The sequence below is a fragment of the Balaenoptera ricei genome, chromosome 12 (assembly GCF_028023285.1).
Source record: "Balaenoptera ricei isolate mBalRic1 chromosome 12, mBalRic1.hap2, whole genome shotgun sequence".
In the NCBI taxonomy this organism is placed as follows: domain Eukaryota; kingdom Metazoa; phylum Chordata; class Mammalia; order Artiodactyla; family Balaenopteridae; genus Balaenoptera; species Balaenoptera ricei.
The window spans coordinates 50,127,700-50,149,755 of NC_082650.1; the positions used below are offsets into that span (position 1 = coordinate 50,127,700).

The 22,056-nt window shown below is 40.3% G+C and overlaps 1 protein-coding gene across 1 annotated transcript in view; it reads left to right on the forward strand.

Annotated features, from left to right (window-relative positions):
• The first annotated feature begins 314 nt into the window (after positions 1–314).
• The window catches only part of METTL24 (methyltransferase like 24), a 118,531-nt gene continuing 96,789 nt past the window's right edge, over positions 315–22,056 (forward strand). The window contains exon 1 of the mRNA XM_059942000.1: positions 315–632. Within this exon, the coding sequence (XP_059797983.1) occupies positions 315–632 (318 nt within the window). The remainder of the gene's footprint in view (positions 633–22,056) is intronic.

Here is a 22,056-nt window from a genome sequence, read left to right on the forward strand (position 1 = left end):
TGGGGGGCGCCTCCTCCGGGACCCTCAAGGTGGAGCTGGGCCCGGAGTCTGGCTTAGCCTAGCCGCCTGCGTCGCCTGCGCCGCCGGGACCCCTCCTGGCCCGTCGTCCCTCTCCCCTGCCAGCCAGGCGCTCTCGGCCGGGCTGGATAAGGTTACGCCGAGGCTTCCTTGGACGGAGGAAGGGAGGCGGGTCCGAGCCCGCGCCCCGGCCCGCGGGGGAGTTGCCGCAGTTGGCAGCTCGGCCCGAGGGGCCACATCCGGGCTGCGGGTCGGCGCGTGCGGGCGGCGGAGCGCAACCCCGGGCCCGGCCCGCCATGGCGTGGGAGAGGCTACCGGGGAGGGGCTGCGGTGCCATGCACCGCTGTCTGCTCGGCGCTGCTCTGCTGCTCGGCCTGCGGCTCTGCGCGGAGCTGCGGCGCGCCGGGGCCCAGCCTCCGGCCCGCAGCGGCCTGCCGGGCCCGGCCCCCCGACCGCCCGAGCCGCCCCTGCCGCCCGCGCCGGCCCAGCGGCGCGGCGCCAGCCGGAGGCAGGTAACCTACGTGCGCAGCGGGCACCGAGCGCCGCCGCGGGGCGGCGGGAGCGGGACGCAGGAGCCGGGCTGCTGCTCTCCGCGCGGGCGTCCCCGCCGTAAGGTCAGTTGCAAAAGATGCAGTCTTGGGTCATAGACCCGGCTCCCCCTCCCGGTCCTCGCTACAGAGCCCTCATTCAATATTCAACCAGTATTTGCTGAGCGCCCACTGTGTGCCAGGCCCCTTGCTATGCGGGCATCCAGGAGGGAAGGACCAAGCCCTGCTCTCAAGGAGCTTACGTTTTAGGGAGGGAGGGCGTGAGCGATGGACAAGGCAAGGAAAAGAAAAGAGTTGTGGTTTTGTTGATGTTTTGTGCTTCTCCCCGTTTTCTCCTTGAGGCCTGGACAAAGCTGTGTGGGTATCCACTGTGAATTGCTTTTCCATTCTACCTTCATCGCGGTGATGAAGATTCACTTAGCCGAATTTTCCTTGAATTCCACCGCAGACTTTGGCAGGGTGTTGGGCGCGGGGTGAGAAGTCGAGTTCCCAGCACCACTTAATGGGGAGTTAATTGGAACTTGGAGGACTGTAGTAATAACCCGGGTTTTTCTTACACCACCAACAGTGTTGGTCTCCCTCCCTCATTAACTTCTTGGCTCACACATTGAGTAGTTATCTTATTCAATTTTAACCTCTGATTGTTAAGCCTCTGGCTTCCTATCCACCTCTTGGAGCTCCGTAATTTACTTGGTACTTGGGAGTGAAAAGATGAGCTTGCCTGGTCTTTATACCCATCAACCCTAACAACGTCCTTTGCCTTGCTTTCCCTCTTTTCTTTTAAACAGCCCCCCTGCATCCCTCCAGCTTCCCCACCACCCCACTATTGGGGAGAGAGAAAAACTCTTCCTTGGACTCTGCTGCTTCCTTTAACTTCTACCTTACTTTTCAATATCATGTCCACCAATTTCTTCTACTGTTTTCCTTTCCCTCACTTCCTCTTCAAGCCTTGCCCTCTGTCTTTCCACACCACTGCTGTCCCTGTCTAGGCCATCAGTGTTATCTTCCTGGATAAACTCAGATATATATATATATATATATATATATATATATATGTATCTGAAACCTCATTTCCTATGTAAAGTCCTAATTTGCTTTTATAGAAGAATGTAGTCACTTCTTTCTTCATGCTCCTAACGCACTTTCCATGATGCCATGTTTTTCTAAAGGCTTTTCAGCACTCTTTTGCCAAGTGCTTACTAGGTCCCCTGTGCTGCGTCAGGCGCTGGGGGCACAATATGAGCTCAGAGTCTAGTTGGGGAGGCACACAGCACAGACATCCAGTACTGTGACCAGTGCTATACTTAAGGTCTTGAACTCTGCCTGGGGAGTCAAGAAAGGCTAACCCGGAGGGGACCTTTGACCTAGGATTTGATGTTTCTTAGGAGTTCAGGTTCTTTTGTCCCTCTGGATGTCCTCAAATGTTCCATCCTTGGCACCCTCAATCCCACCTTGCACTTGCCCTTTCACATCTGCTCTCAGCCTCTGTTGTTTCTGTTTCACCTGTTCAAGAATCATTCTTAAATGATTAGTCTTAGTCTCCACTTCAGATGACAGAATCGATAACTGGAGCCTGTCCTACAAATGGAAAGGTTTGAAATGCATAGACTCAGAGGGCTACTGGAGAGCAAGTTCAAATCCACCTCCTTTAGGAGGCTGCTGTAGTAATTCCTGCAGGAGATAGTGGTGGCTTAGATAGGATGGTTGAAGTGGAGGTGTGAGAAGTGGTCCAATATTGGATATATTTTGCAGGAAGATGAGAAAGGAGTAGGTTTTTTTTTTGTTTGTTTAGTTTTGTGTTTTCGGGGGAGTGGATGGAAATCAGGAGTTTTGTTTTAAACATCTTGAGTTTGAGATATCCTTTGGACATCCATGTGGAAATGTCAATTAGGCAGTTGGACATATGAGTCTGGAGGTGGAGGAAATGTCCAGGCTGAAGATAGAGGTGTGGGAGTCCTCAGGGTACAAGTGGTCCTTTTAAAGCCATGAGACTGCAGGAGATCATCTGGGCAGTGAGGGTGGATAACAAAGACAGAGATCTGAGTCTGAGCCCTGGGGCTCAGTTTTATTAAAATTAAATTTAAAAAAAAGAAATATTCATATGGCTGATTCACTTCGCTGTACAGTAGAAAGTAACACAACATTGTAAAACAACTATACTCCTCCCGCCCAAAAAAGGAAATATTTGCATCAAACCTTACATGTTGTAAGCATTCAATAATGGTAGCTTTAATTTTCACTAATCTGTCCCAAGTCTTTAGCCTCAGCCATTTGCTAAATGTCATTTTTTATAACCTATTTACATTCCTTTGGTTTACGCTGATTCTTTTACCCCCATCCTTTTTTCCTATGATTCATGCCCTTTCCACCCTTGAACATTCAGGTCAAGGATCGTGGCCTGGAAACCTTTACTCATCATTCCTACTTCCTTGCTGATCTTTGCCAGTTTGGGAGACAACAGAAGTGCATTCTGATTTGTGAGTTGCTTTGTACGTGTTTTGACCTAATAATCTATTTCAGATTGAATGTTTTGTCTGCACAGTTGTTTGTGATGGAAAGGATCACATTTCCCAAAGTGACCCTTAGTAAATGCTTACTCCCAAGACACCAATAAGTAAAAAAAATAAGAATCTTATTATTTCAACCTATTACGTATAACTCTAAATGTCTTTGGTTAAAAATATATAAGAAAGAATTGAGTGAAAATAGCAATTAAAAATTACTATTTTTAAAGTATTATTTTAGTTTTTAGTCTCTTAAAGAAAAAAATTTCCCTGGATTTTCTTTTCCCTAGCTACTTAGTTATTTATTTTCTTATTTTCAAGGTATACATTCTAACGTTCCCAAATTCCTAGATAGTGGAAATCTTGAATTTATTTTATTTTTCCATTATTTCACAGTTGAATTAAAATGTTCCTCAAAACTGGAAAGACCAGTTACCTAATCTGTTCTCCCACTTCTGGGAACAGAGTGCAATGTCCCTTATCTCTCGGGAAACAAGTCTTGTTCCTTTTTAGCCTCCCATCAAGACAAGGTGTAATATAAACTGAATGCACAGTTAAATAATTGATATAATTAAAGTTTGGAAGTTATGTGTTAAACTCCTTGGATCCTATTTTATTTACATTTTGTTTGTTGAGGATAATGATAAATAATGTTATTTAGGTTCTTGGTTACTTTGCCGTAGGCACCTACCAGATAGGTGAAGGAGAAAAAGTTCCATTCTATTTTGAGGATGGCTTTCTGGGTGGATGAGAACCTGCATGAAATAATTGGGTTGCTGAGTGTTTCTTGTCAACGTGCTTCCTTTGCAGGTGTTACAGGCACAAAAATTTAGCAATTATATTGCCACTTTAATCATAGCTTATGCTTCTCTCAAAGAAAATAATCTATTATAAAAAAGAGAAGTGAAGTGTAGTCCTCATATAATTCTTTTCCTCTTTTCTCATCCCCTTCTTTCACCAAGCTAAGAAAGAAAGAAATAGCTCTAAATAGCAAATCCTCTTTCACATCAGGGGTTCTAATCTTACAGCATTATGAATTGAGGGCAAATGAGACATGATGGATAAATACTGTCCTATGTGATTAGAACTCCCCTGGAACCCATATAATTTTGTATATTACAGAGGCTTTAAGCCTACAAATATCACTATAATTCTATTTCATTCCTTTCCTTTCTCTCTGTTTTCTGTGTTTCTTTATGGTTTTTCTTAAACAGACGTTTACTATCATTACATGGGTAAAGTTCTTCTGGGGGGGCGTTAATAGAGGACTGATGATGGTCTTCATGATTTATGCTTTTTTCTACAATCTTGGGTAGATGCTTCTCTTACACGTTGGCAATCCACCTAAAAGACAGCAGCAAAATATATGGCTCATATGCACAGGAGAAGTACTGTTGACAAAATAATTAATCAGTGGTCTATGTAAGAAAGAAATGGAAAATTTTATTTGAGCCAAATTGAGGATTATAACCCAGGAGACAGTCTCTCAGAGAGCTCTGAGAACTGTTCCAAAGAGGTAAAGGGAGAGACCAGTATATAAGTGATTTTAGAGAAGGGCTAAGTGCAATCAAGCACACAACTTGGTGGAGGGTTACTATTATTCGTAAGGAACAGATATCTTAGTTAATGGTTTTAGTGCTTTTCTAAATATGGGAAGATGAAAGAAACTGTGTTCATGAATTTTCTCCTGAAAATATCTATCTGAAGGCCTATTCTGCCAGTTTTCTCAGAGCACAGTGCCTCATCCTGATTTTGCCCAGGATTCCTTTCTCAGGGTGTATTGTAGGTCAGTGACTGCAGTGGCTAATGACTTGATTCTTGTAGAACTAGATGGTGGGCAACATACTTTATTTTACAGTCCCCTCCCTTTTGGTCTTAATTTTGACCAAGGTTTGGGAGGCATTTCGTGATCAATTTGTCTCACAGCACTAGGAATGCACATTCCCAGGTCAGTCAAGGATTTCATTGATAGGCTATTCAACATGCTATTACTAGACTAGGCCCTGTTAACAATAGTCAAAAGCCTCTGGACCATCTGTCTTACTAATCTGTTATAGTCTAGGAAATGCTTGCCTGTTGTTGCTTTTTCTTATATCTAGAGTTACACTATTACAATCTTTGATCTTATAGGACTATATATTTGGTCAATCGTTTCAAGTTGCCTAATCATCATTAATTTTATTGGAGGCTCCATCATACATTTGGCAGTACAAGAAGCAATTATCTTGTAAAATAGGCAGAATACAAGTAATATAGCTAGTGACATTAATAAGGTCCTAAGTAAGTATTTAAGCTAAGAATTTCCATTAGTTGAGGCCCAATATCTCCCCAGGTCATCTGACCCAGTCTGTTCTGTACCAGTTGCTATCTTTTAGGGAAATGATATATTAACATTGTACATAAAGTTCACCAAAGAGTCTGCATGTATAAGGTGAGTGGTGGGTCATCGTGACCTTTTACAGGATTGAGAAAGGAAGTTTAACTTCTAAGGAATTACATGGCTGGCTCCAGAAGAAGAAAAATTGATCTTTATGGTTAAGCGGGTATTTCTGCCATTGGGGTGGTCTGGTTAATGCATAATGCAGATGCACAATGCACGCTGGAAGGAAGGGAGGAGGTCCAAACAGGCAGAGAAAAGAATCTTATGTTTAAATTTTTCTCGTATTGCCTTAAAATATGAATTTTGTTTCATCAGTAGTCATACAGGAGCCAAGCTTCCTGAAGAAAGTTTCTTCTCTCTTATCAGATGTATTTTGCTTGACATTTAATATGTGGGGTAGAAAAGTGACTTCTGAGTCACAGGCCTACAGAACCCAGCAATGTGCTGGCTTGGTTTGTTAGTTACAGATCCTTTGGAACAACATGTCAGGGGAAAAAAAGTGCTGTTTCCTCTTCTCCTGAAAAACCATATGGCAAAAGTTAGTCTTTCTTCATCACTTCCTGTTATCCTCTTAGTTTTCTAATTCCATGATTGTCATCAAGAAGAAGGAGGAAAAATGGCATAGTATGCCCCTTGATATATCCAACTGCCTTAAACATTATTATTCTTTACAAAATACTTGAAGGTAGGTTTGAATTGCTTGTAAAATATGGCCCAGCAGTAGTTTCCAGCTACTTAGGTTTCTGCTGTATCCCTACACTCCTGTCCTTCAAGAACAACATTCATTAATCCTCTCACATTGTCCTCAGGAGGCAAAGCATTTTCATTTTAAACAGTCGTTTAGGGTAATTGAATGTGCTCCAGCAATATGTGGGTGTGAAAAAGCAGTTGCTTAGTTTCGCAAAGAAAAGCATGTTCTGATGAAAACTTTGATGTGCGGTAGGTGGAGCATAGGCTTCTGCACTCCTTCCAAACCCTGCAGTTCCTCAGAGAGCATTCTGTGGGCAAAGAAACTGCTAATGGAGGCCTCACTGTTTTCAACAATTGGTGGTGGAGATTTTAGGTTTTTTTGTGTGCAATTTGTCCAGTTCATTTTCTCCAAGGAACAGAAAGCCTTATTGGTTTTCTCGAATTGGATTTCATTTTTGGTCTGTGAAGAGAATCAGAGCTGTGTAGTTAAACTGGAGACTGTTAAGAGTGGTAGACATTTGATTTTTTTCCATCTGTGTTTTGACACCTTTGGAGTCCTTATAAGGAGTTTGGCTCTTTATTCTGTGATTCATAGAAAGTAACAGGTACCTGCTTCATTTACCATGAGACACTAGCGTTGATAAGCTTCTCTTAAAAGCAGCCCTTGAGTCCTCTTAGATACCTCACATCAATCCCATTAATGACCTGTAGAGTTTTCTGCTAAAACAGGGTGGGAAAATTTGCTGTCTAAGAAGCATTTTTATCCTGCTCAAATGATTGAAACAAAATTAAGTTTTAGCCTTCTAGTCTAGAACCATATGTAATTTAAACTAATAGCAAGGTGGCTTGTTAGTTTATGGCTCAAGGAGGTATATTGGACCCGTGAAGAATTTTGTTTGAGCCACACGGTGTTTTTAAGTATCTAAACATAAATATCTTCAGATATGGCATATAGTGTCCAGTGGAGTCCAGTTCAGCACTGTCTCCCTTTATATTATCTGTCTGATCTGTGAAGGCATTTGAAGTTTCAACCTCTGAGCCAGATGTCAAAATTTGCAATTGTCCAGATGAATGGATAAAGAAGATATGGAACATATATTCAATGGAATATTACTCAGCCATAAAAAGAAGTGAAAGTGAGTTATTTGCAGGGAGGTGGATGGACCTAGAGACTGTCATACAGAGTGAAGTAAGTCAGAAAAAGAAAAACAAATACCGTATGCTAACACATATATATGGAATCTAAAAAAAAAAAAAGGTTCTGAAGAACCTAGGGGCAGGACAGGAATAAAGACGCAAACGTAGAGAATGGACTTGAGGACTTGGGGGGGGGGGAAGGGTAAGCTGGGACGAAGTGAGAGAGTGGCATGGACATATATACACTACCAGATGTAAAATAGATAGCTAGTGGGAAGCAGCCGCATAGCACAGGGATATCAGCTCGGTGCTTTGTGACCACCTAGAGGGGTGGGGTAGGGAGGGTGGGAGGGAGACACAAGAGGGAGGAGATACGGGGATATATGTATATGTATAGCTGATTCACCTTGTTATAAAGCAGAAACTAACACACCATTGTAAAGCAATTAAATTCCAATAAAGATGTAAAAAAAAATTAAATTAAAACTATTATTTAAAAAAAAAATTGCAATTGTTTTTCCTAAAAAGTGACAAGCGAGGTTAATGCTGCTAAGCTCAATGGTAGCATGGCACATAAATACTAGATACACAGAAGCTGAAGGTCCTTTTAAGTCATTCCTAGTCAAGAGAGTTGAGTTACCTAAGGGTAGAGTTGGCTATTGGGGAGAGTAAGATTATAGGGGAGTGTACTTAGTTAATACAATATTCTTTTGGTTATAAACAAGAAAGATGGACTCTGGCCTAGCTTAAGCAAAAAAGCAAAAAAAAAAAAAAAAGAATTAAATAAATGTATTGAAACTTGGGAATTTACCACTGAATTGGAGGAAGAGTTAAATGATCATGCTGTTGAGGAGAGAAAGAATAGGTTACTCTAGAATTCCCAGCTTTCCTTGGGCTTCTCCCTCCAGGGCCACCACAATAAGACTCACCTCCCTCAACTCCTGGGCTTGGTCTCTTAGATACTCACCTTGGGTCAGCCAGCGCTAACCACAGGCCACAAATATAGCCCAGCAGCCCCCGTCCCTGTGCAGGGAGCCATTCTTAGAGAAAGGAGAAACTTTCTGAGCACCTAGAAATAGAGTGTAGGTCTTTTTTTAAAAAAATAATCTCAGAGCTTAGCCTCTGTGCCTCTGTGTGTGTGTATTTCTTTATTGGTTAACTGTTTCTCTATTTAAAACTGTTAAAGATAACCTTACTTCCAGGTAGCACTCAGCAATAAGTTGGTACCTTGTGCATACTTCTGATTTTTTATTCAGTTTGGTATATATACACAAGATCTATACTTATGCAATACATATATATTTTTTTGGCCGTGCCACGCGGCATGTGGGATCTTAGTTCCCCAACCAGGGATCAAACCCGTGCCCCCTGCATTGTAAGCACAGAGTCTTAACCACTGGACAACCAGGTCTCAAACCCGTGCCCCCTGCATTGTAAGCACAGAGTCTTAACCACTGGACCACCAGGGAAGTCCCTTCTTTTCAAGTAAAACGTTATTTGTGAGGACTTTTGTGGAGAAGGTAAATATAATCAATATTCAGCCCGTGATCCCCATTAGTGTTCTCAAACCAAAGTTAGAGTTTTATGTTCTTTGATTTTTTGTCTGTCAGTTCAGAAAGTTACTTTGCAAAAAAGATCTGAAAAATTCTTCAGAGCGTCTGAATATTTATAACCCTTTTTGCAACTGGTTAGTTTGGGATTCTTTAACATATGATTACTTCTGTATCAGGACTCTCTAGGTTGCAAGTGACAGAACCCAACTGAAACTAGTAAAAACAGGGATTCATTGGAAGGGTGCTAGGGTAGAACTGAAGAAAGAGCTGCAGAAACCAGGACAGCTCTCGGAACTTGATTATGGACTAAAATAAGTATTGAATACGTTAGTTATCTGTATCACCCATTACCAAAGATGTAATGGGTGTTTATCATTCTTTTTGGCCACACCTTTGAATTCCCTTCCTGTGTTTGAGGAATTCTCCACCTTTCTAAGAAAAAGGTAAAAAATAAATTTCCTTGGCCCTAAAGGTCATTCTTGTGACCTAGGCTTCACCATTCACATACACCTGCATGAGAGTTTGGATTGTGCTTCAGAGATTTGAAGAAACAAGCTGCAGCACAAGGATCACAGAGCTCCAGGTTCTAGCAGAGGCATCAGTGCCTAGGGTGGTGAAATGAGCCGTGGTGTCTGTGCCCAGTGGTGGGGTAGTGCGGTCTACACTGGTGTCCACAGTGGTGTTCCTCCTGCCCTTGAGATTCTGTAAGCTAATAAATCTTTAATTCCTTTTCTACTTAACTAGCCAGAGTGGTTTCTGTTGTTTACAACCAAGAACCTTGGCAGATCAGTAAATTAGAGTTGGCAGTTTGGAAGGTTACAACTGTAGCTTTCCCTCTTCAATTTTGCTTGCTCTATTTAATTCAGATTTTGGAGCATGATGATTGGGGTCCAAGTGAACTATGGGCTAAGGGACCTTTCCCTGACAAGATAATAACATTTAGCACCAGATACTAAATCATACAAATCTGCTGACTTATCACTAGAAACACCAAGCCCTTTTTCACGGCACCATTTGTCTAGGGTATCGGGCAGGGGAGGCCAGTTTATGCTGTGATCACAAACAACCCTCAAATCTCAGGGCTCTTACCAACAAAGGTTTGTTTCTTGCTTCTGCTGCGTATCCATTGCTGGTTGGCAGGAGTGGGGTGCTGCTCTATGCTGTCTTCATCCTCTCTCTGGACCCCAGTCTGGAACATTGCCTGTCGCCTCGGCAGAGCGGTGAGTGCTCTGGAGAGTCTTGCGTGGCATTGTTAAATGCCCTTGGCCAAAAGCCAGATATAACACTCCTGCTCACAATCCAATGACCAGAGCTGTTTGCTGGGCCTTCCCAGTGCAGGAGGCCAGAGATCTGCCGTGTGCTCAGAAGTCAGAGGCAGGAACTGTTTGGTGAGCAGCACTTACGGTCACCGCACTATAGTAACACTTCAATCATCTGTATCTAAATGGACATCGTCTAGGTCATGTTTCCTGCTTGCCATTTCCAGTGCCTCGCTGAATCTGCACATTTGGCAGTATTGAATAAAGCATGCAAGGCTCTTTTCAGGGGACGTAGATCTAAAATGAAGCAGACATCTGAATTTAGCAGAACAGTGAAATAAAACGAGACGCGATTTACATCTTATAAACAGTGCTGTGGCATGTCCTGGAGTTTGTTAAGTACAGTGATTCTCGTTGACATGTTTATGTTAGATTCTTTGTGCAGAGCAATGATGGGATGATGGTCTGCAGTTCTGGGGAGAAAAAGGGCAAGTTATTTGAATAAATAAAGCCATGAGTGTAAATGAACTGAAGGCCTCTGGTGAGATGAATCAAACTCCATGTTTAAATGCATCTTCATGGCGATCGCTTACTCATTTTTAGTTAGAGCAAGCTGAAAGACTTCCAAGCCTGTTTTCAGAATCTGGCCACAAATCAGAAACAGTATTCATGTTGTATAGTGTTGGCTATTGCACACAATGACAACAGTATTTTTAGTTTATTTCTCATCTACTTTGAGTGGAGCACAACAAATCAATTAAAAATCCTAATTAGCAAAACACATGCCCATTGAGTGCAGAAGGATTCAGTCACATGTGGAAGGAGGCCTCTTCTTTCAGCAATTTTTGGGGTAGAATATAGAGAAGCCAAGTAACACGTGAGATCCTAGGAGACTTATTTACTTGTATTTGCAAATGTCATGAAAACACTTCATTATGATGCATCCTCACCTCTAAGATGGGCTCGTAATTTTACACTTGAGGTCAGAAGTTTAAATTCTGCTCCCCTACTTACTGGATGTGGACACGTGGCATACCCTGTCTGAACTTTCGTTTCCTCCTCTGTAAAAATGTAGTAGTACTTAACTCATGAAGGTTAAAGGAGAGTGAGTAGGTGAAAACACCTGACCTATGGAAATAGTCCTGTAAATGAAGATTCTCTGTTCAGCCTCATATTGCTGGCTGTGACACTAGCCCCTGAATCTCAAAAAGGTATAGGCACGTGTGTCTGTGTGGTATAAAGCACAGTATTCATTGGAATTTTTAATACTTCTTTTATTATTCTTGAAATTTAAAGCATATATAATATGCTGAGCCATCAGAGGTACTGGAATTTTTTTAATCTGAAATAAAAGCTAAAGTAAATATTAAATTTTTGTTAGCATTTTTATTATAAACTTATTCCTCATGTAACTCACTTATTATAAAATTGTTAAGACTTACTTTTTCATGTCAGTTTGTGATTTTTTTCTCTTAAATCCAATTACAAATATCTTTTACAACATTGCTCTGTTAAATAATTTTGGTCCATGTTAGGGTTGACTGTATAAAATGTGTTTCCAAGCTTTTGAAATACAATTTTCACTCAAAAGAATGTTTACAAATCTCCTATTAACTGCCACTTACTGTAACTCTGCTGCTTCTTTAGTTCAGGAGGGGCCACTGGAGTAATTGTGGGTTAAAGAGCTAATTGCTAAACTGTTTTTCTGGTTCTATCTTCCACATTGTAGTCTAATAATTAAGTGCATATTATTCTACTTGGTACTTTGTATCCATTTTAAAGACAAACGCAATTTAACCAACACAATAAAGTAAATCTAAGTGCTGACCCTGCATGTGGTATTCTGCAGACTGTAAGGGCTTCAAGATGGTTACAGTTTAAGAATGGGGTGGGGAGTATGAGTGTGTTTCATGTTTGGTAATTGCAATCATTGTTGCTTTTGTTGTGGTCATCCATTTACAGTGCTTGGTGTCAGTTTATTTATCTCTTGTAAAAATAAAGTACAGTGTGTGTGGGGGGGGGGGAAGAGTGGGGTGGGAGGGGGCCACTGTGCTAGTATTCTTTCACTTAATTCTCACAAAAAATCTGCGAGGTAGGAATTGTCCTTATTTTTCAGATGAGGGAGCTGAGGCTAGAGACATTAATAAATGTGAGTAAGACATAGCTAAAAGGGATGGGATGAAGGTTTAAACTCACAATCCATGACTCTTTCAATTTGCCTAATGAAGTGGGCAGCTAACAACCAAGTCTCACATAAAATAGATCATTTACCAGCTGAAAATTAAAATCTTCATGTAAACAAAAGACACCACAGAGCTAAAAGGCAAGTCATAGGCTGGGAGAGGATATCTGCAATGCATATCACGAATAAAGGATTAATATTCCAAAGTTTAAAAAAAACCCAACAAAACAATAAGAAAAAAAGATAAACAACTGAACAGTAAAACAAACAGGGCATTAACTAGGAGTTAACAGAAGAGGAAACCTGGAAGACTTATATATATATAACACATATATAACTATCAAATAACAATATAATATAATTATAATATGGATAGAGAGAGTGTGAGTACAGAGAGATGATAAATCCTACCAATAAGCAGAAGAAGCAAATCAAAACACAATGGGATTATATTTCACCCCCAATCGTATTGGAACAGTGCAAAATGTCTGATAAAACAGATTGATAAGAATGTTGAGGAAAAGGAACTCCTTACTAAACTACTTTATCCAAAGTAGCTCCCTATCACAGTTGCTCTTCTAATACCTTCTCTTATTTTCTCTATGGCATTCCCACTCTCTGATATTTTTTCCTTCTCTAATTCTTGTTTGCAGTCTCATCCCCTATGAAGGTAGGGGGCTTATCTGTTCTGCTCACCACTCTATCCCCAGAGACGATGATAGCATCAGCACAAAGCAGGTGCTTAGTAAATAGGGCTAAAAAACGGTTATTTCAGTCCGCTGGGGTACTAGACCAATGTGTTTGAGGAACATTTGGATCTTTCAAGAGCTTTTCTAAAGCCCCCTCCAGATCTCTAATTTCTGAGTCAGGGCTTTACACCCCCAGACTCTTGGAACAGAGCTCCCAGCCTTGACTTTGCTTCAGACAACAGTGACTATACTACAGAGAGTTGAAGCCACATCCAGCCTGTGCCTGTTTTTGTATGGCTCATGAGTAAAGAATGGTTTTTATAGATAAACATTTGCAGTTGACTTGATGTTAGGAAACACTAACTTTGAACCCAAATGAAGCAAAATACTGTCCAAAAGTAATATAGTATATCTATGTTACAGAAAATTCTGCACAATTTTTATTATATGTTGAATTTTATTAATAAAAATGTAGAAATTTATCTTCTCTCTTATTATGTAAGAATCTACTTAATATCCTTGATTTTGCCTCTTGGCTCGCAATGTCTAAAATATTTACTATCTGACTCTTTACAGAAAATATTTGCCAACGCCTGCTGTGGAAATAGCCTCAGGGCAACCTACATTTGCCCCAGTCCAGTAAACGAGACTCTTGTGCTAGATTTGCCATCCGCAACATGAGAAGAATGGTCCTAGGCTTCCAACAGGGATACTGAGAACGTGTTTTGGTCCTCTGTAACCATTCATGGGAATGTCATCATAGTTGTCCAAGGTCTTTGTTTTGAGACCGTTGCCATGCAGTGAATGTTAAAATGGTTTAAATCCTGGTGTTTGCTTACTACTGCCTGTTACCCACCTTTTCTAACACACATATAGATTTGTTGAGATTATATTATGACAGTCAGATGACCATATTTTTCCCAGCTTCTGGGTTCACTCTTTGTTTAATACTTAAAATGGTTTGAGCCATGTGCTGTGAGAGGTCCAGTACCTTTCCTCCCCTCAATGTTCTGATAATATCTGGGGCTTACATTTTCTGATCACTCTCCTAGCTCAGTGTTTTACCTCTGGCCACTGCTGTCTCCTCTCTGTTCTGCTCTGCCCACTTCTTTTATCCCCCAGAATGATGCAGGCATTACTGAAGGTCTCAGGGTAATAGAGATGTCAATGAAGTTCCAAACAAATTCAACTTAAAATTGATTAAAGATTTCTTGCCCATTGGGAATTTCTTACTGGCTTTGTTTTCTTCTTAGGCTCCTATACCCTTGATCCTGCCTTCTCTTATCTACACATCAATCCCTTTCTTCCATTTTTCAAGCCTTCAGACCATCACTTCCCATCCTATTCTCTTGAACTTACAGCAAACAAATCCCAAATGCATGTCATTTTCTTACTCAGGCAATTTAGTTTTCTCCTCTCCTTCCAGGCCTGGCATAGAGATGAATTATACCACTCTGGCAAGAAAGCAGAATTGGTTGCAATCAGTGTTTGTTTTCAAAAATCGTGTTTCCTACATCCTCTCTACTATTAGACAGTCTATATAATGTGCTCAGCACAGTGCCTTGGATGTATGTAGTAAGCACTCATTACCTGTTGATTGTGCCAGCTTAGGTCCAGTGCTGGTCCCCTCATCCCGGCTGTGGCTACTGCTGTTTTGTGATATAGGGGAAATATATTACTAGTGACATTTTGGGAACAGTAATATGTTGCTTCATGCAGAACTTCATTTTTCCTTCATACGTGCCTTCATTACTTCCTTTGGCTTTTGGGATCCCTGGTGAACTATATTTCCTCTGTCTGCCATGGAAATTAGTTTACATGGGGGGGGGCTAACATGAACTTTAGGGTTCAAGGTGCCCAGAAATGACCCAGAAATGGCACAGCTAGATACATAATCAAGAGAATTGAAAACATGTTTGCCCAAAACTTGCATGAATCGTATAAATAAATGTTTACAGCAGCACTATTCATAATAGCCATAAGTTGGAAGCAACCCAAATTTCCATTGAATGCATTCACAAAATGTGGTATATCTGTATGATGGAATATTATTTACCTATAAAAAGCATGAAGTCCTGATACATGCTATGATGTGGATGAACCTTGAAAACATGATAAGTGAGAGAAAATAGTCACAAAAGGCCACATGTTGCATCACTCCATTTTAATGAAATAACCAGAATAGGCAAATCTATAGAGACAGGAGTAGATTAGTGTTTGCTAGGGACTGGGGGAAGAGGGGAATGTGAAATGGCTGCTACTGGAAATGGTTTTTTTTTTTTTTTTTTGAGGTGATGAAAATATTATGGAATTAGTGGTGATGGTTGCCTAATCTGTGTATATATTTAAAAGCCACTTAATTGTTCACTTAAAAATGGTAAATTTTAGGGTGTGTGAATTATATCTCAGTTAAAAAAAATTGTCAGAAGCCCATGGAATGAATGGCAGGTGTGAAACCACATGCTTTGCTCTGTCCGGATGAAGATAAATTAACTATGAGAGAGCCCTGGGACCCCAGCCTGATGGTGCTCACTAATTGGCATGGGTACGCTCAACAGAAAGGCAGAGTCCACATGCTTGCTTCTCTAGGAAGTACCTGGCTTGGCCTCTCAGGAGTGGTCACTTGCTGCTGGTGAACTGCATGGTGCTCACTCTCCCATCAGCTCCCCAGGCGTGGCAGACGCATTGCAGAATCAGACACATGCAGCCCTACGTTAGGAATCCAGATAAGGGGGAAGCTGAAGCTGCCATCACTGTGAGCTTGCTGGCCTCCTAGTGCATCAGTTTTTTGCGCAGAGCTCTGACCCAGAGCACCGGGGGTTTGTCAAAAGAGGTGGCCGAGCACGGGTCAGCCCACTGCACCTCTTCTATGAGTGAGTTCTTCTGCTTAGGACTTCAGTTACCTTGCCTCTTTCTTTTTCTCACTTTCATTTTCACCCACAGGACCCTTGTCACCTCATTCGTAATGACTTGTGTGCAGGGAGCATCTTATACATTTTGGAGGGCATTTGTGTTAAAGGGAACAGCAGTTATACCAATACCTTGCTTTTATACAACTCTCCCCAGCTTCCAAAGGCTTGCTCTGATGTTATCCCAAGTGGCTCTCATAGTAGCTTTATGAGTGAAATGGCTGTCATTTCCATTCCACCAAGAAGGAATCTGTTTAAATAATTAGTTCAAGGTAAATAGAGATTATAACCCAAGTTGGCTGAGGTCATATTTAGTATTGTTTCTACTATATACTATGGCTACCTCCATGCTGAAGTCTGGATCTCAGAAAAATATGTTGACTATTGTAGATGTTAAGTTTGATGCAAAGACTTCTTAGATATTTTCCAAGTCAAATAATGTATTTTAAAGCTGACTTTTAGCTATTTTATCGGGTTGGAATTTCAAGCATGCCTTACATTACTTAAGAACAAATTTGAACTGATTATATAATTATGATAGGTAATGTTCTTTTGAATAGTGAATATTCATTTTGTACAGAAATAGTAAAAAATGGCTTATTTAACTAATGTGCACTTAGAGGACGTTAACCTCAATCAGGAGCAGACAGCTACATCAGTTTTGAAACTGAAGTGCTTGAATTTATTTGGGTACCCTGGATACAGAGAATGGTTTTGGAAAATCTGAGTGCCTAGGCCTTCCTCCTGGACAGAGAATGTTCTTATTTATAAAAGCAAACCACCAGCACAGATCTGAGCCTGTTTAACATATACAACATTGTATCCTTCCTTGTTATGAGTACTATCTCTATGTATAATTTGTTATTTTAAAAATATAGGCAAGCCAGGATGCTGATAATTAAAATAAAGGCACATATGTTTGGTCAAGTCATTAACCTAATAGGAAAAACAGAGCAAAAGTTCTCTTAAGGTTTTAAAAAAAGTTTCAGTAACAAAACCATGTAAGAGTGGGAGAAGTGGAGTAAGGGAAATAGGAAATTTAATTTTCTGTGTCTTTTATCGGAGGAGTTCTTAGATTATAGTTATTTTGAAGCCAAAAATTTTCAGTTTAAAAATAGAAGTGAAGAAATAGGAACAGATTGGAGTTTGGAGGAAAAAAAATTAGAGCAAAAAAGAAATATAACAGGAAGGCTCTGTACAGGGAATGCTTGTCTTCGGCTGCTTCTCAGATTTCCTCTGGATTGTGTAGACAACTAGTGCGGTGAAGACTCAAATCGAGTTCAGAACAATGAGCCTTCACAATTTTTGAGTTATGAAAATTTGATGAAAACAATTAGATGAAAGCTATGGATAAGCGTTCCAGAATACTGAACATCTGTTTGCGTACACATTTGTTTACAGTTGATTTCAGGGGGTTCATGGGCCTCACAAAAATTCTTCTTTTGAGAGTGGATCAGAATCACTCATGGCGTTTTTCAGAATACAGATGCCTCAGCCTCCCTTACCCTAGACCTCCTCCCTGAGGGAGGCATGAGGCTGTTAAGACAGGTTCAATTATGATTGGGACGGTTGATTCCTAAAGTTGGGATAAATGTTTCAATAACTAGTGTTCATCTCTAACTGAGGGGGTGCCCCCGTGTGATGGGCTTTTGTCTGCTGGAATCACCTCGCTGCTGGCTGGGCTGAGCTCCCTCAGAAGGTGGAGCTCAGAGTCCTGGTTAACAGCCTGTAGAGTCGGGACCAGCCCAGGCGGGGCCTGGTGTTGAAATATGGTGCTGAGAGGTACAATCCTACTGATGGCCTCTTCTGCTCTCCTGGGTCTCAGGCTACACCTTGAAGAAGAGCCATGTTTTGTTTTCAGAATAGGAGCCAATGGTTCCTCCCTGGTATTGATTTTTATGTTTTTTCATTTGTAAATAAGTGTGTGTTCTATGCTGTTAAAATATTGAATGCTAAAAAAATTTTTTAAGGCAGAAAAATTCATAGCCTCTTGAGAAGCTTATGTTTATTATGTTATGGGTCATCTCTTCCGGTCTTCTGCCTTGTGTACAGTCCTGCTTTATGTTTATATTTCTCCAGCTATGTACCATCATTAGTCCAGCATCTAAGCTAATTGGTAATGTTGCACTCTCTAACTGTTCACTTATGGAATCTCTAAAACGATATAATTAGCAAGTGGACCCATATCCATAGTCACCAATTCACAGTAATTGGTTAGTTATATAGAAGGTGGTTAAAATAGAGAATCCCCAGAAGTATACACACAGCCTATTTTAACTTAAAACATATGCAAGTGCATTCTTTTGCCAGTTTTTTGTTGTGAGTATGATCCCCTGCTGGAGTTCTGGTCTTTCTTGCAAAAACCCATCTGAACTGCATCACCCACCATTTTCAGTTTTGGTTTCTTTAAAGTAGAGCAAGAATTTGACACCTGTGAAGCACTCTGAGTGCAGAACATCTCTAGATTTTAGTGATTTTGTTATTCTCTTTTACAGTTACTTCACCCATGCCTAACGCAACAGTATTTAAAAATAGCACCTAGCTTTTCTCAACTTGGTTTTTATAGAAAAGAGAACCCGTTTTCTTTCTGTGCACAGATTTCATAATTTTACCTAAATTTTAATTAAATTATATAATTTCAGTAACTTGTACAACTGATATAAACTGGTTTGGGAACAAATCAAATGACTCCTGGTAAAAATATGACTAAACTGGTAGCAGCAGGAGTGCACAGGTAGAGTAAATACTGAGTGTCAGTTCATCTGACAAGTGGGTTTTATAGAGACAGGTTAAGAGTGCTTCTGCTGTAATATATTGTATGTCAAAGAAAATAAAAACTGTGCACTATGTTCTAAAGTATGTTGGAGTTTATTTTATTTATAAAATAAATTCCTACAGTGAGGAATACATTTATTTACCTTTAAGAGGATCTACAGGGCTTCCCTGGTGGCGCAGTGGTTAAGAATCTGCCTGCCAATGCAGGGGACACGGGTTCGAGCCCTGGTCCGGGAAGATCCCACATGCCACGGAGCATCCAAGCCCGTGCGCCACAACTACTGAGCCTGCGCTGTACAGCCCACGAGCCACAACTACTGAGCCTGTGCTGCAACTACTGAAGCCCGTGTGCCTAGAGCCCCTGCTCCATCAGAAGAGAAGCCACCGCAGTGAGAAGCCCGCGCACCGCAACAAAGAGTAGCCCCTGCTCGCCGCAACTGGAGAAAGCCCACCCTCAGCAACGAAGACCCAACACAGCCAAAAATAAATAAATTAATTAATTAATAAAATAAAAAGAGGTTCTACACAGCACTGTTGTACAGATTGAATGATTAGAACTAGATCAGGGCAATTATGAGCAGAAGGTCAATCTCTGCAAGGCTCTGTGGGATCAACCTCCCATGGCAAACATAGTTTTCACCTTTACCTGAGCATTTAATTTTTCTGCATTTAACAAAATTTACAATAACAAATATGTCTAGTTTCAAGGTTACATGCCAACAATCTTTAGAATTATGAAAAAAAACTTTCAATTTTATAGAAAAGCTCTGTGTTCTTGTTAACAAATAGATTTGGATAAAACCTAACTATGATTTCAAGATGTAGAATATGTACAGATTTAACTTAAATTTTATAACCAGTATATAAATATTAATTAACCTTTTAATCTATCAAAACAAATGTTAATTAAAAAAAATTTTTTATATCCCCTCCCTCTTGCGTCTCCCTCCCACCCTCCCTATCCCACCCCCCTAGGCGGTCACAAAGCACTGAGCTGATCTCCCTGTGCTATGCGGCTGCTTCCCACTAGCTATCTATTTTACATTTGGTAGTGTATATATGTCAATGCCACTCTCTCACTTCGTCCCAGCTTACCCTTTCATCAAAACAAATGTTAATTTTTTTTACCTTCAGAATCTCTAAATATTTTTTTTTTTGATTTAACAGAAATTTTTTTTCTTTTTTTTTACATTGTATGATTCCATTTATGTGAAATGTCCAGAATGAGTAAAGCTCCAGAGATACAATGTAGATGGGTGGTTGCCAGAGGTGGAGGAGGGGGAAGTGGAAGTATAGACAGTGTTATCATCTGTACCTTTATCCACCTTTGAGCCTGTGTCCTAGATCCCATTTCTAACTAGGCTGATAGTGTCACCTGTAGCCTCTTAGCTTCCCCACATCCCATAAATCCTAAGCTCTGATGACTCCACTTTCTTTGATTAATGGCTTTCAGGAAGGATTTTGCTCCTGCTGGGTGTTGACAAATTGTAGGATGGACTGAGGCCACAAAACCTGTTTTCTCTTGTGGGTTCAGTGAGGTTTGAACCCAAGTCTCCAGAGATGAAAAATTAATTCTTTAACCCAGTACATCAGGAGCCTCACCTTAATCTGCAGAATCTCTAAATATTTTTTAAAATTTTTATTGGAGTATAGCTGATTTATAATGTTGTGTTAGTTCCAGGTGTACAGCAATGTGAATCATGTATACATATACATATATCCACTCTTTTTTAGATTCTTTTCCCATATAGGCCATTACCGAGTATCGAGTAGAATTCCTTGTGCTATAGAGTAGGTCCTTATTAGTTATCTATTTTATATATAGTAGTGTGTATATATCAATCCCAATCTCCCAATTTATCCCTCCCCCCCTTACCCCCTGGTAACCGTAAGTTTGTTTTCTACATCTGTGACTCTGTTTTATAAGTAAGTTCATTTGTATCATTTTTTTTAGAGTCCACATATAAGTGATATCATATATTTGGTTTTGACTTATTTCACTTAGTATGATAATCTCTAGGTCCATCCATGTTGCTGCAAATGGCATTATCTCATTCTTTTTTATGGCTGAGTAATATTCCATTGCATATATGTACCAAAACAAATGTTAATTTTGAATGAAATGTCCTAAATTCTCAACAATGCTTTCTTTCTTTTTTTTCAACAATGCTTTCTTAAAGTTTCTGTCAGAATTCCTGCTAAACTTCTTGTCATCTCTGTTTTTATTTTAATTTGAATCAAAGACATTTAAGGTTGATAATAATTTATTTCCACCTAAATAAATAGTATTTATGTTTAGCTAGATTAAGATATTACTATAAAGCCCAGCTAGTGAATTTCCCTACTTTCTTCAAAAGTAATAAAAAAAATTGTCCTTAATCCTAAGAATTCTATCATGTTCTTTCCTCCCTGGCATTTAAATCAATTTAAAAATGTCCCTTGGAATCATATCTCTGGGGGACTGCAAAAGAAGTAAAACACATGGTGTCCTCACAAGGCTTGTAGTCTGGTTTGAGAAACAAGATTGACACACTTGAAACAAATTATAACAAACATCTGATTAAGTATAAAATGAGAAGTACAAGCAATAGTTGCTGAAGATCCTGCTTTGCATAGTTTATTTTGTGTATAGTAGAGGCTTGAGTGATTAGGAAATTTGGGGGAAGTATGTGGGACTAAAACTGGATCCAGAAGAATAAGTGGAATTTGAACTGACTAGGGAATAAGGGAGAGAATTCTGGGTAGGAGGGAAAAGGCCTGGCCTGGCATGTTAGGGGCAAGATGCTTTTAGGAAACAGACCAGAGAGTAGGATCTGTTTTGTAATCAGTGTCCTTATGGTCTTTATCTGAGCACTTCCTAACTTCCCTGAGTCTTATCTTGGCAATGAATTGTCATTGGTTACACTTCTTTTCGTTCCTTATGGGAGAATCTCCATAAGACCAGTCATCCATTCTAGCCTACCATTCAGTCCTTGACGGCATGGCATTGGGAAGGTTCTGTGGGGAAGCATTTATAATAATGATAACCATCTTTTACCCAGTGCCTTTTAGGGACCTGTGTCAGTCAGAATAGGCTAGGTTATGCTGCAGTAACAAACATCATCAAAATTTCAGTAGGTTAAAAGAAAAAATATTTATCACTCATGCTGTATTCCCAGTGTGGGTTGGGGAGGGAGGTGAGAGGCAAGATCTCACCTTCTTGCTGTCGTTCAGGGACTCAAGATGCCCTTGCCTCAACTTAGATATACCATTGCCATTCATCAGAAAGGCCTGAATCTTTTCTAATCCTCCTTTTTAACTCACTGTGGATTCATCGTCTATGACATTTTCAGAGCCACTGGTGAATTTTTTAGTATATTCCACATCTTATGGATGAAGAATTTCATAAGTTTGTTACCCCTTGCATCAGTGA